General features: G+C 28.3%; 1 protein-coding gene across 4 annotated transcripts; it reads left to right on the top strand.

The window, feature by feature from the left end:
• Positions 1-1,234: 1,234 nt before the first annotated feature.
• Positions 1,235-18,940, top strand: LOC119610321 (leucine-rich repeat-containing protein 20). 4 transcript variants are annotated; one of them, XM_037965483.1, is made up of 5 exons: positions 14,681-14,698; positions 15,034-15,120; positions 17,016-17,159; positions 17,228-17,395; positions 17,462-18,940. In XM_037965483.1, the coding sequence occupies exons 2-5, from the start codon at positions 15,057-15,059 to the stop codon at positions 17,617-17,619; spliced, it is 534 nt and encodes a 177-aa protein (XP_037821411.1). In that variant the 5' UTR covers positions 14,681-14,698; positions 15,034-15,056; the 3' UTR covers positions 17,620-18,940. The 4 variants fall into 4 exon arrangements, with proteins under 4 accessions (XP_037821410.1, XP_037821411.1, XP_037821413.1 ...); XM_037965485.1 differs by lacking the exon at positions 14,681-14,698 and adding an exon at positions 14,805-14,919 and having other exon boundaries at positions 15,031-15,120; XM_037965484.1 differs by lacking the exon at positions 14,681-14,698 and adding an exon at positions 14,805-14,924.
• Positions 18,941-19,217: the final 277 nt, after the last annotated feature.

The raw sequence follows: 19,217 nt of genomic DNA, 5'->3' as shown, positions 1-19,217 counted from the left end.
AACAGTTATAAGGATGGGACTATATTAACCCCCTGCCCCCATATAACACCTCTTTTAGAAAATCCCCTTTTTTGTCAACAAATTGTTAAAATATTATCAGCATTTTAAATATAATCTATGGTGTAGGGTATTATATAACCGGCCATGTCCGACTATAAATTCTTTCTTGTTATTTAAAGATGTCCGTTCGTCCGACCGTCCGTGTGTTCATGTAAACGTTGTTATCAAAGTACAGGTTGCAATTTTCAAGATAACTTGATGAAATTTGGAATACACGTTTGTTTTGACCCAAGGATGAAGCCTATTGAAAAATCGAATAACACCCCCCGAAGAGGGCTTTTAAGCTCATAATTATGTATAATAAAAATGTATCCCGATGAAAGTTCGCACAACTAAGTTTTATACAAGCCTTGATGACCTTGCCGAATTTCGAAATGATCGGACTTCATTTGACCCTAGCCCCCTTCAGAAAGTGACTTGAATATCCGCAATTCATTTATTAACACTGTTATTGCAATGAAATTTAGCACAAACAAATATTATATAAATACAAATCTATCCAGCCCATTTTATCGGGATCGGTACACATTTGCTCCCATCCCTCATATAAAACCTCTTTTAGAAAATTAGTTTTTCGTCAATAAATTGCTTAAATACATCGGAATCAAGGTAATATTCAAGATATGTGCTTTATTATGAAAAATAAATCACATTTAATATTGATAATTGGTGTAGGGCATCATATGGTCGGCCACGCCGACTATACTTTCTCTTGTTTTTATGATGGGTATAACAAGACTTTTCAGCGGAATTTATATCATCTTTTTTGACCGACAATCACTAATAACCACAATAAATGGCAACTCTGTGCCATAATTGAAAAAGCTTTCCACTAAAATATTAATAGTGAGAGTATGAGAGCGAAAAAAACAGCGAAGAGAGACAAATTGTAAACAAACAAAAAATAAAAGACGCAAATGTACGATCGCATTAAAAAATAAAATAAAACAAATAAAAATCACGTCACAATAAACACACAAAATAATAGATGAATGTTGCTTGATTTTTATTTTTTTTTGTTTTGCTTTTGTATTTATTTTTCAATACGTTGTAGATACATTTGTATCTACGTATATACTATTGGTTAGTAATTGACCTGAGTTTGTGTGAATGAGTTTTGTTTTGAATTTTCTTTTGTTTGGATTTTAACGTTGGTATAAAAACAGCTGATGTAAAAGCTTTTGAAACATTTGAAAAACGGAAGACTTACCAGACGGTTTGTAACTGAAAATTAAAGAAAATTTATAATTAATAAAAAAAAGAAATTAATTAATGATAAATTTACAAACAAGTTAAAAAGAGAATATAGATAATATAAAAAAGATTTTACTATATATTTTTTTTAATAAAAAAAAGTGTTATAGGAAGATATTGGAAACTATAAAAAAAGTGTTTTTAAAATTAAAGAAAAAAACATAAAAAAAAATAATTAAGAAAAAAAACTATTAACTTCAAAACAAACTTAAGCAAAAAACAAATCAAACAAAATGCGTCCATTCGGTAACGATATTACAAATATTGCCAATAATGGCAACAACAATAATAATAACAATAACAACAATAATAACAACAACAACAATAATAATGGCAATAATAATAACAACAGCAGCGGCATTAACACAAATCAACCATATGAAGATGATCCTCGAGTACCGCCTCATATTGCCAGAATTGGTGGAATTGTTACATTTTCACCTGTAGCTGGTCGTGGTGTTATTCGAGTAGTGGGTCGCTGTGAGGATGCCAAAGAGAACAGCATGTTGGGTAAGTTTATTTTTTTTTTTATATAGAGTGTTTTTCCTTAATTTTTTTCCCTCCACAAAAACCAGTTTTTAACAACACATTAAAAAAAGTTGCAGTATAATAATAACAACAAAACAAATTTACTGCAAGTTGTAAAACCTTGGGTAATTGCAATTTGGATTAATCATACAAAATACATTTTTATCTTAAGTCTTCTTTTATTAGTAAGGCGTTGGGGTTTTTTTCATTTATAGATTTGTTTGTTTTAAATTTAAAACGTAGAAAAATTCAAATGAAATAGGCAAAAACTCATTAATTAAAGTACCTATTTAGTTTTTTTTTTTCATGGCAAATAATTAAATTTATTTATCTGTTGCTGCAAAATTAAGAGCAAATTTACTTTTATTTAAAAGACCTTGGCCATTTGCTATTACTTTAATGAGGAATTCTTAGTCAAAATTTTATTGAAAATTTTGACATTCTAAACAAAATTTGTATTTCCGGTTTTTGCATTTTACTTGAAAATTCAAGTTAACCAATGAACCGATCCTCATACAATATAACTATAATGAGCATTTACATTTCAGTCATTCTTTACGCTCAGATTTCTACATTTATAAACATATTTAAACAATATTCTGAAAAGATTATCATGATAAAATCGTGGACCATTGCCTTTTTACAAAAAGATTATGATTGTCATACTCTCTGCCGATGCCTGCTATATTCTCATAGTATTCTCTTCACTGTAGTGGTAATGAACTTTAAAACATGAGCCGATTTTTTCCTAACATTTGACTAATAACAAAAGCAGGTGATGTAACGCAGTACTCTCGATCGATTAAATCAACGTTCCTATCTATTAAAGCCCCCTTTACACCAGCACACAAGTAATATGATCTGTCAAAATTTTGTGTAGAAGAGTACGCATGGGATCGTCTAAACGCAATATGTAATGAAACCATCACACATTGAGAGAAAATACGGATGGAAAATTTGATAGTCGTATGGCTCTCCTCATTTTTTGAAATGATTCAAAAAACAAGCAAGTCGCATTAGATCAGGAGGGACATCGATCAAAACAAATAGAATTCCAAAAAAAAATCGGGACTATAAGACTGGAAAGGCCAAACTTGCCAACCACTCCTTTCTAAATGGTTTTAAAAATGTATTCCTTGTTATTATTGAATATTACGATATCATATCTGGCCACTTATTCTGGATATTTTACAGCCACTGAATCATTTGCATTCGGTATAGATTCTCTGTACAGGTCTGGCCAGATTTCAGCTATAGGACCAATTTGGTCCCATCAAATACAAAGCCATTACCTTCGCCCCATGGCTCCTACGCTTCGATCTCTTACGCTTCGTGTTATCGTTATAGATCCACTTTTAATCGATGCAATGATAATCTTTTATAGCGTTAAAGCTATATTTCGAAAGTTTGGTACCGACTTTCCCTGCTCTCTTTCTTCTCCATTATTTAGAATCAAATCGAACAGCTTTATAAGAAAACATTTTACCACAGAAAAGCAGGGTTGGGCAAAAAGTGATAACATATCTGACTGACTAACATGTTCAAAGTGATTACGGATTACAGAGAGCTTTAACACGAAAGTTTTGAGAAAACTTTAATATTATTTGAACGAACACTTCTAGATGACTTTTGACTAAATTAAAAGTTTTAATAGTTATTTTTAAAAAGCGTCTCTAGAAAGCTTTAAGTAAGATTTTGATTGGCTTAATTGAAATTAATAAGACTGAAAGTGTTACACAGCAGTAAAACACATTTTGGCAAAGAGTCAAGATAATATCTTTTTTTTTACTTGTGTGGTCATAAGAAAGCTCTTTGAGTATCTCTGATTGAAAGTTATTAAGCCTGAAAGCACTTCTATAAAGCTTTTAACAACTTTTATTATTGACTACATGATAAAAATTTTTAAAAACGTTTTTACGATTTATTTTTAGAATGCGTTTCTAGAAAGCTTTAAGTAAACTGGAAGATTTTGATTGGCTTAATTGAAATTAATAAGACTGAAAATGTTCTAAGCAGTAAAACACATTTTGGCAAAGAGTCAAGATAATATCTTTTTTTTTTACTTGTGTGGTCATAAGAAAGCTCTTTGAGTATCTCTGATTGAATGTTATTAAGGCTGAAAGCACTTCTACATAGCTTTTAACAACTTATATTTTTGACTATATGAAAACTTTTGATAAAAACTTTTTAAAAGCATCTCTGGAAAGCTTTAAGTAAAATGGAAGAATTTGATTAGATTGCTAGGAATAAGTTAGATATTATCACTGCTAAAGAAAAGCCCGAACTATCCAGATTACTTAGATATAGTTAAATGATCTCCCGCTAGATTACTTAGGATGTGAAAAGTAAACAATTGCAAAGATTAAAATTCATAATACTTAAAAAATATAATTCGAATCAATCCAGAAATCGTACAACTGAGAAAATATTGTCTGCACTAATCATAAAATTCTTATCTACTTTCTTTTAAATGAGCTTGTTGGTTTACTAATTAGTAATCTATTTAGTAGACTTAAATTTTTATTTCATTTTTTTTTTTACGTATTAACAATTAAGATAACTATTTAAGTTTTATATGTATTGAAATATTGCAACGACCTTGGACAAAATTATTAATCAATTAATTCATTTACTAGAGATAGGATAATAATGAATCAAAATCATTTTGTTTTTCTTATAAAAATGTCATTGTTTACATTTAATTTCGATGAAATGTTAAATATAGTATCTTTTGTGCATTTATTGTTTAACAGATAAGATATTTAATTATAAACAAAACGTTTTCAAAACAAAGGTAAAAAATTGCTGTAATTATGAAATTTTCATTTGACAGTAGTTTAATCTACTTCCTGCTGCATTTTTGTAAAGATATGCAGGATACTAGGAACTAGCGAAATATTTAGACAAACACTAAAGTCTTTAAAATCCAGACAAATCATTATAAAACCCGAAGAAAAAACCACAATTTAAAATCCGTTAATATTAGTATAAAATAATTAAATGTAAAAAATTTCTTTCCAAGACTCCCAGTAACAATAATATTAGAGTAACAACGAAATTGTATTACATGCAATACAAAATTTCATTCTCATTAATTTTTATTATCAAAACCGACAGACAGACAGACTCTCACATAAACTGACCGCGCACATGTAACAAATGTTTTTTTTTTTTTTGGTTAATTTATTTATTTTTTTATTATTATTTATACAATTTTTCAAATTTTTCAACGTTTTATGTAATTTACAAACAATTGCTGTGCAAAAATTAAACCATAACTACAAACTGTGTTTTATATTTTAAAATTAAAACTAAAATCGAATAAAAAGCACACAAAATACGAAATTTATTATAGTTTATGAAAATTGTTAATATTTATACTTTCCGCATTTAAAGTGCATGTTATAATATGAAATAAATAAGTTTTGTAAAACTTACTAAAGAAAAGTAAAATTTTGAAATATTTGTTCACTTGAAACACATGCAGCAACAAAGAAATTCATAACGTTCATCACCTTACAAAATTTCTATACATCAACTAATAACCTGAAAACAATTATGGCTAAAACAGCCAAACAATTATTATTTGCTATTTATAAAAATTTAAACTGTCAGTAGTTGTTTATTAATTTATTTGTTTGTTAAAAAAAAAAAAAAAATAATAATCCGTCTTAACCCACTGACTCAGTGACTAAGTAACTGGCCAGTTTTAGTTATTTGTTTGTCCGTAGAACTGACTCAATGACCAGTGAAATATTTATAAAATGTGCGTGTTAATTAATTAATACCTGTATTATAAAATTTGTTTTTAATAAATTTTATTTAAAATGTATTAAATATACAATTATTTTCTTTTATTATAGTTTTATATAACAACACATAACAAAATTAAATAGGGCATTTTTCGGTTTAGCAAAACATTATAAAGGAAATATGTCAAATCAAGCTCTAGTCTCGATTAAAGACAACTTTTTAGATTACTCTACAGTCTAGACTATAGACTGGACCATCGAAAATACTTTATAGTCCCTCTATTGTCTGAACTATAGACTACTCTATAGTCTGGACTATAGACCACTCTATAGTCTGGACTATACACAACTCTACAATCTAAACATAAGATTTCTCTATAGTCGGGACTATAGCCTTCTCTATAGACTGGACTATAAACTATTCTATAGTCTGGACTATAGACTACTCTAAAGTATGTACTATAGAATACTCTAAAGTATGTACTATAGAATACTCTAAAGTATGTACTATAGAATACTCTATAGTCTGGACTATAGACTACCCTATAGTCTAAACTATAGACTACCCTATAGTCTAAACTATAGACTACTCTATAGTCTGGAATATAGACTACTCTATAGTCTGGACTAGAGACTACTCTATAGTCTGGACTAGAGACTACTCTATAGTCTGGACTATAGACTACTCTATAGTCTGGACTATAGACTACTCTATAGTCTGGACTATAGACTACTCTATAGTCTGGACTATAGACTACTCTATAGTCTGGACTATAGACTACTCTATAGTCTGGACTATAGACTACTCTATAGTCTGGACTATAGACTACTCTATAGTCTGGACTATAGACTACTCTATAGTCTGGACTATAGACTACTCTATAGTCTGGACTATAGACTACTCTATAGTCTGGACTATAGACTACTCTATAGTCTAGACTATAGACTACTCTATAGTCTAGACTATAGACTACTCTATAGTCTAGACTATAGACTACTCTATAGTCTGGACTATAGACTACTCTATAGTCTGGACTATAGACTACTCTATAGTCTGGACTATAGACTACTCTATAGTCTGGACTATAGACTTCTCTATAGTCTGGACTATAGACTTCTCTATAGTCTGGACAATAGACTTCTCTATAGTCTGGACAATAGACTTCTCTATAGTCTGGACTATAGACTACTCCATAGTATGGATTATAAACTACTCTAAAGTCCGTATACTCTAAAGTCCGTAATATAGACTATAGACTACTCTATAGTCTGGACTATAGACTATTCTATAGTCTGGACTATGAACTACTCTATAGTCTGAACTATAAACTACTCTGTAGTCTGCACTATAGACTACTCTATAGTCTGGACAATAGACTTCTCTATAGTCTGGACAATAGACTTCTCTATAGTCTGGACTATAGACTACTCCATAGTATGGATTATAAACTACTCTAAAGTCCGTATTATAGAATACTTTATAGTCTGCACTATAGACTGCTCTATAGTCTGGACTATAGACTACTCCATAGTCTGGACTATAGACTACTCTATAGTCTATTCTATAGTCTGGACTATGAACTACTCTATAGTCTGAACTATAAACTACTCTGTAGTCTGCACTATAGACTACTCTATAGTCTGAACTATAAACTACTCTATAGTATGAACTATAAACTACTCTGTAGTCTGCACTATAGACTACTCTATAGTCTGGACTATAGACTGCTCTATAGTCTGGACTAAGGACTACTCTATAGTCTGGTCTATAGACTACTCTATAGTCTGGTTTATAGACTACTCTATAGTTCGAACTATAGACTAGTCTATAGTCTGGACTATAGACTACTCTCTAGTCTGTACTATAAACTACAACATAGTCTGGACTATAGACTACTCTATAGTCTGGACTATAGACTACTCTCTAGATTACTCTATAGTCTGGACTAAAGACTACTCTATAGTCGGGACTATAGAGTGCTCTATAGTCTGGACTATAGACTACTCTATAGTCTGGTCTATAGGCTACTCTATAGTCTGCACTATAGACTAGTCTATAGTCTCGACTATAGACTACTCTCTAGTCTGTACTATAGACTACAACATAGTCCGGACTATAGACTACTCTATAGTCTGGACTATAGACTACTCTCTAGACTAAAGACTACTCTATAGTCGGGACTATAGAGTGCTCTATAGTCTGGACTATAGACTACTCTATAGTCTGGACTAAAGACAACTCTATAGTCGGGACTATAGACAACTCTATAGTCTGGACTATAGACTACTTTATAGTCTGTACTAAAAACTACTCTATAGTCTGAACTAAAGACTACTATATAGTCTGGACTAAAGACTAATCTATAGTCTGGACTAAAGACTACTCTATAGTCTGGACTATAGACTACTATATAGTCTGGACTATAGACTTCTCTATAGTCTGAGCTATAGACTCTATAGTCTAGACTATATACTACTCTATAGTCTGGACTATAGATTACTCTATAGTCTGGACTATAGGCTACTCTATAATCTGGACCATACAGTACTCTATAATTGAGCTACAGTCTTCCCTATAATATGGACTAAAGGCTACCTTATACCCTGGACTATAAGCTATACGTTACACCAATATATTTGTATAGAGTACTTCAAAATTCGTCTTAACTTGAAAACAATTCCCTTTGTTTTTATTTCGTTTCTGTTTTGATTCTTAATTTTCTGCTACGTAATATGATAATGATTTGTGTGTTAGACAAAAGAAAACCTTAACGAGCTGTTTGTTTTATCTTATCAAGGTAGTACGAGCAATAACCTGTCCAAATTGTTCGGATGTTACATTTTTGTTTACCTTCTCCTCTAACACACATTTCAATTTGTCCATCAATTGTTTAACATTTCTATAATCAAAAAGAAAAAAAATAATAATAAACAAAAAACGTCGCATTTGTTATGATTTTGAATTTTATAAATTTATAATTGTAGTAACTGGCTTGTTGAGCTAGTTAATACAATAAAATAAAATAAGTTTTAATATTTAATAGTTTAAGGTCATTGGACTGAAAGGGAAATAGGTTGACGTGAAAAAAAACATGTGTGTTTTGACACTAAACATAAAATGGAAAAAGTACCAAAGATTTTAACTGGTAAAATCTAACACCATTTTTAGAAAAAAATAAAAAATAGGGAAGAGGCAAAAAAGTACTATTTGGAGATATTATTTCTAAATTTGTTTCTAATGAATTTTAGTACTAAATATATGTAGTTCTATTGTGGTTTTGTTAAATGTTTATACTTATTAATTTTTCCAGTACAATTCACTTTTTTTCAGAAAATAGGCCAAATTTTCATTTCAATTTAATAATAACCGCAAAATACCACAAACCAGATAACAAAACTATTATTAACTATTTATAAACAAAAAAGAAAACAACTCAAAACGCATTTAATATTTATAATTTTTAATAAACAAATAGATAAATAAAAACAAAAGAAATTTTAAAAACAAATAAAATTAGAACAAATTGAACAAACGATAATGAACTACAAATTTGACATAAATAACTTTTAAGAAAACAAATTTAAGTGAATTTAAGAACGACGCATTTAATAAAATAAATAAAATTAAATGAATTGTGTTAAAAATTTAATTTTCATGTAAAAACTCGTGATTTACAAAAAAAAAAGAAAATTTAATTTGAAGGTAAAATTGCCAAGAGGAAGGACCAAAGGGGGTTTTAAATATGGTGAAATCTTTTGTCTGGTTACTTTTTTTTAGTTGTTAAATAAATAACGCATTTTCTTTATGTTTTTAAAAGTATTGTAAACTTTTTTGTTTAATATGTAGGCAAAGAAAAAAAAAACAATACAATTAACGAGTGCAAATAAAGAAAATTATTATATTCTTGTAGAGATTTTTCTTTCTTCTTAAAAAAAAATCTTATAATTTTCCATATGTTTTTTTTTTTTAATTTATGAGTTTCTTTTTAAATGACGATGCAATAAATATATACATTTAGATACATATGTATGTATATTTATACTATTTTTTCTTTGTAAATTACGTTTCCTTTATTTTCTTATTATTTAGACCAAATACAGATTCAAATTTTTTGGCATGATTTCAGCAAAAATACAAAATTTTTGCGCAATTTCCAAATTTTCAGATTTCTTTGTAAATCATCTACTGAAAATGTTTAAAACGCATGTGATTTTCTTTTTTATTTTTTTTTTTTTGTAAATTTGTGTTAACGAATGCTATGAACAGAGACAAACCAAATGTTAGGAGAATAAAACGTCATTTAGATATTTCCCATGACTAGAAAGAACTTGGCCAACATGATTTTTTTCTACATATTATTTAAATTCATTTATTGTAAATTTAAATAGCAGACAGTATGACGCTGACGTCAAGTTTATGACAATAAATGTGATTAATGTTAACTTTTATAGAAAAACTGCAAAAACAAGAGAAGTTCAATGCTGAAATTTAAATGCACTCCACGAATGATTTTTGAAATTCTTTAATTTAAAATAACTTGTTTTTTAATTTTAAAATATTTCTTAAAATTTTTAAAAAAAATTAAAAAAATCCGAATGTTACTCATACATTTTTTCCATCCCTGATTTCAGCCGTTAACTGTGACAAATCTTATGTATAATAAAAACAAAACAAACAAAAACTTTAAAAAATCCCAAAATGTTTTACCATACCTATGAATATATCCCAGGAAAAACTTCTTCGATATCAGATTAAAAGAAATGCATTACTAGAGCACTTCTAGGTAAAGCATATGATAAGTAGTTGTAATTGCAAATGTTGTTGAGTAAGTACAAGTTATTATAGGGTTTTTGCTGGGATCTCAACTATAGCATTTAGTTTTTGAATTAGATAATATGTATATCAAATGAAAGGGTTATATCCCAGGAAAACCTTCTACTATATCAGATTAAATGAAATGCATTACTAGTGTACTTCTAAGTAAGGCAGACGATAAGTAGTTGTCATTGAAAAGTATGTTGTTGAGTAAGTACAAGTTATTATCGGTTTTAAAAGAAATGTATTACTAGAGTACTTCTAAGTAAGGCAGACGATAAGTAGTTGTCATTGAAAAGTATGTTGTCATTACCGGGTTTTTGCTGGGATCTCAATTATAACATTTAGTTGTTGAATTAGACAATATGCATATCAAATGAAAGGTCTTTCAAATAGCTTTAGTTTGATATATGTACATATTGGCTATTTTCAGAGGTTAATCCAAAAATATAGGGAAAATGGGGTTTTACGTAATTTATAAACCAAAGCTGAAAATTATTTTCAAATAACATTCGGATAGACGGAAAAACAAAGCTTAACAAAAGCTGGGCCCGAAGTAATCGAATATCATGTATCGTAATTATTCTTTCTGAACTGATGCCATTCTACTTTGAAAAAGAAACCTAGAACATTTTAGCTTAATATAGATATCGAAACAAAAGCTTATATATTAGAGCTTGTATACAGTTATTCTCTTGCGATATTTCAGATTTAAGATTCATCAAAATATAGCCTCTAAAAGAAATACATAAATCCTTCACTGTCATAAATATTTCTCTTAATTATGACATTTCTTTTGAAATTATTTCCATATTTATTTTAGCTTAATTACCTATTTATAATAATTTATTTATTTCTTTGTCACAATTTCCGGCTAAAAAAATTTTCCTTTAAGAGTAAAAACAAAAAAAAATATATATCATTCAAATGGAAAACATTTTGGTGGTTTAAAAGCGTGCCATGTTGTCATACTTTTTGCACCAACATACATACATAAATATCTAAACTTTTTTTATTTTGATTTTTATCTTTGTTAATATCTTTATTTTATTACACTTTTCTTTGTTAATTTAATGTTTTTTTGTTGTTGTTGTTTTTTCTCCTAATGGCTAATTATATGTGTGATTTAATGAATTCGTCTCTCTATTATATATTTTTAACAAATACATAATAAATTTTAAGTTAAAAACGTTTACAAAATAAAATTATGTTTGTTGTTGTTATTGTATGCAATTATACTTCCTCTTTTAAACAAAAATTGTAATAAACAAAAAAAAAAAAACTAAAACTACAAGTGTAAGAAATTGCATTTGACGCATTTCTTTTTGTGCAAAAAAAAATCTCTTTTTCTTGCATTCAATTTATTTATTTATTTGTTTTTCTTTGTACAAATCTTTTACATTTTGTTGTTTCTATTAATGCTGTTAACCGGGTAGGGGGTTTTCTTTGTTAAACTGCACAACTTTTTGGCATTTGATCAAGTTTTTATATATTTAGTATAAGATAGAAGAAGTACGTTTGAGTGTTATTTTTGTTAAGTGTAATGACCTGTTTATCTTTTAATAAATTTTAAATGTTCAATTATATTTTTAATTTTTCTTTCTGTTGCACGATGTCTATTAAAAAAATACATTTACATTTAAACTAACAATTTCCTTTGGGTGTATTATTAGGGAGAAAAAATAAATAAATGAGCAAATTATAAAAAGCTTTTTCTGTAAGCTTTTAAGCAATTAAGTAAACGTTGTACATAAAAAGTTAGGAAAGCAAAATTTTTTAAATTAACGCTTAATTAGTTGAATCGACAAATAATGAAAAATGAAATCAACTGATACATGAACAGACAAGACTATAGTCAAGACTAAAGAATAGACTAGACAATAGACTAGACTTTAGACTAGACAATAGACTAGACTTTAGACTAGACTAGACTAGACTAGCCTAGACTAGACTATAGACTAGTCTATAGACTAGCCTATAGACTAGACTATAGACTAGTCTATAGACTAGCCTATAGACTAGACTATAGACTAGTCTATAGACTAGCCTATAGACTAGACTATAGACTAGTCCTATAGACTAGCCTAGAGACTAGACTATAGACTAGTCTATAGACTAGCCTATAGACTAGACTATAGACTAGACTATAGACTAGCCTATAGACTAGACTATAGACTAGACTATGACTAGACTATAGACTAGACATAGACTAGACTATAGACTAGACTATAGACTAGACTATAGACTAGACTATAGACTAGACTAGACTAGACTATAGACTAGACTATAGACTAGACTAGACTAGACTATAGACTAGACTATAGACTAGACTATAGACTAGACTATAGACTAGACTATAGACTAGACTATAGACTAGACTATAGACTAGACTATAGACTAGACTATAGACTAGACTATAGACTAGACTATAGACTAGACTATAGACTAGACTATAGACTAGACTATAGACTAGACTATAGACTAGACTATAGACTAGACTATAGACTAGACTATAGACTAGACTATAGACTAGACTATAGACTAGACTATAGACTAGACTATAGACTAGACTATAGACTAGACTATAGACTAGACTATAGAGATAGACTAGACTATAGACTAGACTATAGACTAGACTATAGACTAGACTATAGACTAGACTATAGACTAGACTATAGACTAGACTATAGACTAGACTATAGACTAGACTATAGACTAGACTATAGACTAGACTATAGACTAGACTATAGACTAGACTATAGACTAGACTATAGACTAGACTATAGACTAGACTATAGACTAGACTATAGACTAGACTATAGACTAGACTATAGACTAGACTATAGACTAGACTATAGACTAGACTATAGACTAGACTATAGACTAGACTATAGACTAGACTATAGACTAGACTATAGACTAGACTATAGACTAGACTATAGACTAGACTATAGACTAGACTATAGACTAGACTATAGACTAGACTATAGACTAGACTATAGACTAGACCTATAGACTAGACTATAGACTAGACTATAGACTAGACTATAGACTAGACTATAGACTAGACTATAGACTAGACTATAGACTAGACTATAGACTAGACTATAGACTAGACTATAGACTAGACTATAGACTAGACTATAGACTAGACTATAGACTAGACTATAGACTAGACTATAGACTAGACTATAGACTAGACTATAGACTAGACTATAGACTAGACTATAGACTAGACTATATGACTAGACTATAGACTAGACTATAGACTAGACTATAGACTAGACTATAGACTAGACTATAGACTATAGACTAGACTATAGACTAGACTATAGACTAGACTATAGACTAGACTATAGACTAGACTATAGACTAGACTATAGACTAGACTATAGACTAGACTATAGACTAGACTATAGACTAGACTATAGACTAGACTATAGACTAGACTATAGACTAGACTATAGACTAGACTATAGACTAGACTATAGACTAGACTATAGACTAGACTATAGACTAGACTATAGACTAGACTATAGACTAGACTATAGACTAGACTATAGACTAGACTATAGACTAGACTATAGACTAGACTATAGACTAGACTATAGACTAGACTATAGACTAGACTATAGACTAGACTATAGACTAGACTATAGACTAGACTATAGACTAGACTGTAGACTAGACTATAGACTAGACTATAGACTAGACTATAGACTAGAGTATAGACTAGACTGTAGACTAGTTTAAAGACTAGACTACAGAGTAGACTAAAGAGATATAGATATTCATTAAATACGTAATTTCACAACGTTTTTATTCCCAGATTTATGTATATATACATATAATACAAACTCTCAGTGTAAAAGCTCTTATGTGTTTGTCTTGGCAACTTCAACTAGTAGAAAAAGATACAAAAGATGTATCTCTTAAATACTCTTTGTTTACAAATTTAACAAAACAAAGATATAAATTTGCCCACAGCAAAAGAAAGAAAAACTCACGTTGCAACAATTAACCAAATGGAAACATAAAGTAGTTTAAATGAAATCGTGGAAGTGAGCAGGAAACCTGAGAGAGAAAAAAAAGAAAAGATCGCTGATCTCAAACAAAAGATATATAAAATAAAGAAATTCCAGAGCATTCTAAATACATTATTAAATTTGTATAAAATTTAAATAATTTTCAAAATTCTGAAAACATATTAATAAATTCAAGCAGTTATTAAATAAATTACAAGAAAACATGTTTGTTAACAGTAAAAATTTGCAACAAAAATATGAAGGTGCTTAAAATAATTAAGAGTATTTAAGATTTTTTTCTTTCAATTTGTTAATTAAACCTTAAAAAATTAAAAGAGAAACTAAAACAAACAAAACAGCTGTTTTCTTAACATAATAAAGAAAATATCTGTTTGACAGCTAACATTTGCTGTCATTAGCTAGTTTCTCATTAATTTGTATCTAGTGATCGTGTGTGTTTGAAAAAAGTTGAAACATTTTTTTTTTAAGGTGAAAGAACAATTTGCAAGAAATTATTTTTATATACTATAACTAAAAGATATATATTCATATTTTTTGGCACTTGAAATTGTATAATTATTGTGAAATTTATTTAAAGGTTTTATTAAAAAAATTAATAAAATGGCTCATTTGGTGGTGCAAGTAGTTCAGCGCTGTGAAAATGCTGAAGAAAGTAAACATTTAGGTAAAGTTTTTTATTCATTATTTTCTGTTCATAATTATGACTAAATTTTAAAGTGTGTTTATTTTTACGTTTTGCTTTATTTTTACCATTTGTAGATAAAATTCAATAACAAAAACAAAATATAATAAAAGTGGACAGGGTTGTTATTTTGAGTTATTACTAATAGTGATGCCAGATTTTTTGGTTCATTTTGCCGAAATTTTGAAAAAAATCGGTTACATATTAAAATATGTTTAATTAAAGTGATCTTTGGTTAATGGAATTTTATTATAGTAAATATTTGAGATTTTTTATTAACATTTTCATTATTGAGAATGTAATTTCTTAATCTATTTAAAACGATCTTCGTTTCAATTAGTTTCAAGGATCGATTTTGAATCATTAATATAAGTGATAATAGAGAGAAAACTTTAGTTCGTAAGAATTTATGATTTTGTGGAGTTTTTCTTATAAAGAAAATATTGTTTTAAGAACGGAATGAATAAGTGCGATCACTGATTGAGCTTCTTTTTGTTTTCATGTATACGAACACATTTACAAAATTTTTGGTTAGAAATATGAGTAATCATAGTTCGAGCATATAATATGTATCTATCGTATACCGAATTCTATAGAATTTAAGAAGTTTTAGCAATGTCCATATGTCTGTCCATCCGTCCTCTTGGTAATCAGAAATATTCAACTGATCAAACGATTTTACTTTTTAAATAAATTGATTTTTGTTCTTTTCTAGATCTTGTTCTTTAAATATACATAAATGATCGTTATTAAATTCGTAACACAAGTGATTGCAGATCACGTTTATTTCTATGATTAAATATGTCTGTCCATCCGTCCTTCTGGTAATCAGAAATATTCGACTGATCAAACGATCATTCTTTTCAAATTAATTAATTTTGGGACCTAAAAACAGGTGATTTCAGATCGAGGTTCCTTTATTGATCTTGTTTTTTTAAATATACATAAATGATCGATATTAAATTCAAAACACAAGTGATTGGAGATCACGTGTATTTCTATGATTAAATATGTCTGTCCATCCGTCCTTCTGGTAATCAGAAATATTCAAATGATCAAACGATTATTCTTTTAAAATTAATTGATTTTGGGACCTAAACACAAGTGATTTCAGATCGAGGTTTATTTTCCTGATTGTGTTTTTTAATTATACATAAATGATCGATTCGAAACATAAGTGATTGGAGATCACATTTATTTCTATGATAAAATATGTTTGTCCATCCGTCCTTCTGATAATCAGAAATATTCGACTGATCAAACGATCATTCTTTTCAAATGAATTGATTTTGGTACCTAAACACTAGTGATTTCCGATCGATGTTCTTTTCTTGATCTTGTTTTTTAAATATACATAAATGATCGATATTAAATTCGAAACATAAGTGATTGGAGATCGCGTTTATTTCTATGATTAAATATGACTTCTATCATAGAAATAAACAAAGTTATTGAGATTTTCATATAAAATATTAAAGTGTGAGTCTGATATACAAGTGATCAATGGTCAAGTATTGTGATGATCGTTTGCCAAAGATTTGCAAAATTATTAATACCATTTTATGTTTAAAAGATCTAGCATCTGATCTGATTAAAGATCTAGAATCTTTTTATGGTTGAAGGCCTATTTACAAGGTTATTGGATTGGATTTACATAGAAGGTCAAAATTTTCATAGTAAGAAAATGGTGGATTCGCAAAAATATTAAGGGTCTTTTGTTGATTAAATTAAAAAAAAATGCTAAGGTTTCAAAACTAGGGTAAGAAATGTTATTTTAATTTTCTTAAAAATATGTTCATATAGTTTTAAAGAAATAAAAATTTTACTATAAAGTTTAATAATTTAATAATTTCTTTTCTTTTTTTAATATATTACAGATTTATCAGAATGTGAATTAATGCAAATTCCCGATGCTGTTTATCATTTAATGCGCAATACAGAATTGAAAACCTGTGATCTCAGTGGTAATGTCATCAAAAAGATCTCCCCTAAATTTGCCATGAAATTCAGTTTGATAACAGGTACATAACTGAAGAAAAAAACTTAAAAATTGTAGATAAAAAATAAAAATAAATTAATTTCCTTTTAGATTTAAATCTATCACACAATCAAATGACCAAATTGCCTGATGAATTGGCAGATTTAATGAATTTAACTAAACTCAATATCTCACACAATTCATTTATTGTATTGCCACCAGTGGTTTTCAAAATGCCCAAATTGAAAGAACTAGATGCCAGCCATAATGCCATTATAGGTAAAAATTGGATCATACAAATAAGTGATAAATTATTATATATGATTTTATTTTTTTTTAATATAGAAATCGATTCAGATGATGTTATAGCCAGTGATAGTTTAGAATTGGTAGATTTACGTCACAATCCCTTGGGTCGCACCTGTCATCGTAGACTGAAAAACGCTAAAACGCCTTTCCGTCTTGAGATTTCCGAACTCAATGAGGATGATGAAGACTGGTAAAATCTACTTTAACTATATTGTTAAATTATGTTTTATTTGCATAATGAATGATATTCATTTGTGAACAAATGTAGTGAAGCAGAAGAAAAATAACGAAAACCTATACATATCTCAATATTAAGGAGGCATTATATCTCTAAAATCTTAATACTTTTTTCTATTTAACGAAAACTTAGCTTAAGTTTAAGTTCTACAAATTTAGTTAATAAGTTTTATGTTTAAGTTTTTTTTAACAACAAAATACTTGCCTTTTGAAAAAGAAAATTAAAAACTAAAAAACTTTACAAAAAAAACCCATTTTCAATATTCTGATCTTAGGGTCTTAACTAAAGTAAAAATTCTGAGTTAAGTGCTAAAAGTATACTAGGAACTGTAGTTAATTGAAAATGGGGGCTAAGAGTAAGCTGGGGGCAAATTCTGGCAAATTCGATAACGATCGAAACAAACCTCAATAGAATTTTAAAAAATTTTATAAGAAATTTCGTTCGCTTTCGAATACCAGAATTTGGCCCCTGAGTATATCGTTTGAAAACCTTTAACTATGTTTTAACAAATTAACTCTAAGCAAATTGTATATTAAATGATAGTTTATTTTACTAACTTAGAATTTTCGTTTTTGTACAGTTTACTATTTATGTATGTACTTAATTGTTTAATTGAAAGAGAAACAAAAATTGCAGTTAAAAGATCTTTAAAAAATCCGAACTACTAATTTCAAAACTTTGCAATGAATATGATAAGTAGTTACTTAATTTTCTAAAATCTTTAAATTGGCATTTGTGTTTCTCTTTTATTAAATCAATTCTTTTAGTTTAAGTATTAACAAAATGATCCAAAGATTTTTTTAAACCAACCCTCCCCTAAACATATATAAACACTTTTTTACTCTTGATGATAGAATTTTTTGTTTGTTTGCGAACTTTTTTAAGTCTGGTCTAGTGGCCTAGAGAAGAAAATTTACAACTGTGATTGTCATTGATTAGTTTAATTTTGATTTTATTTTTTCTATATTTTTAATTTAATTGAGAACAGACTTTAGATCCATGTGTGCTAGACTATTTTCTTTAACTAGTCCTTTATTGTAAGTGTACATTTTTTTTTTGTCCAAATGGATCTTTTAGTATTCGTACTTACTGCCCTCATTATTGTATATTTTATTTTTAAAACTTTATCTCTTATTGTTATTATCTTTATGATTTTTATGTTAAATTTGTTTTTATTTTTATAATTTTTATTATTATTTGGTTTTATGATTTTCCATTGAAAGAAATAAAATGTTCTATTTATTAAACTCTTTCATTTGAAAGGGCATGACAATCAATCTAAAAGCTGTTTTAATCATTTTAAATTGGTGTGGAAGGGCAAGTAATAGAAAATAAAGTCATGAAATTATATATTAACCCCCTTATTCATAAACAACATTTTATTTTATAAAAGGTTTATAAAACAAATTTTCCATACGAAATTTGATTTATAAATCGTTTATAAAATAAAATTGTGTTTATGAATAAGGGGCTAAATATTGAAAAATATATAACTCATTAATTTAAGTCTGTCTTATTCATAAATTGTATTTATCAAAGGTTTATAGTACAAAT

The sequence above is a fragment of the Lucilia sericata genome, unplaced genomic scaffold, assembly GCF_015586225.1.
Source record: "Lucilia sericata isolate MDLA Ls3-8-SP2 unplaced genomic scaffold, ASM1558622v1 Contig001152F_arrow, whole genome shotgun sequence".
Classification (NCBI taxonomy): Eukaryota; Metazoa; Arthropoda; class Insecta; order Diptera; family Calliphoridae; genus Lucilia; species Lucilia sericata.
This window is presented reverse-complemented; position numbering and strand designations above follow the sequence as displayed.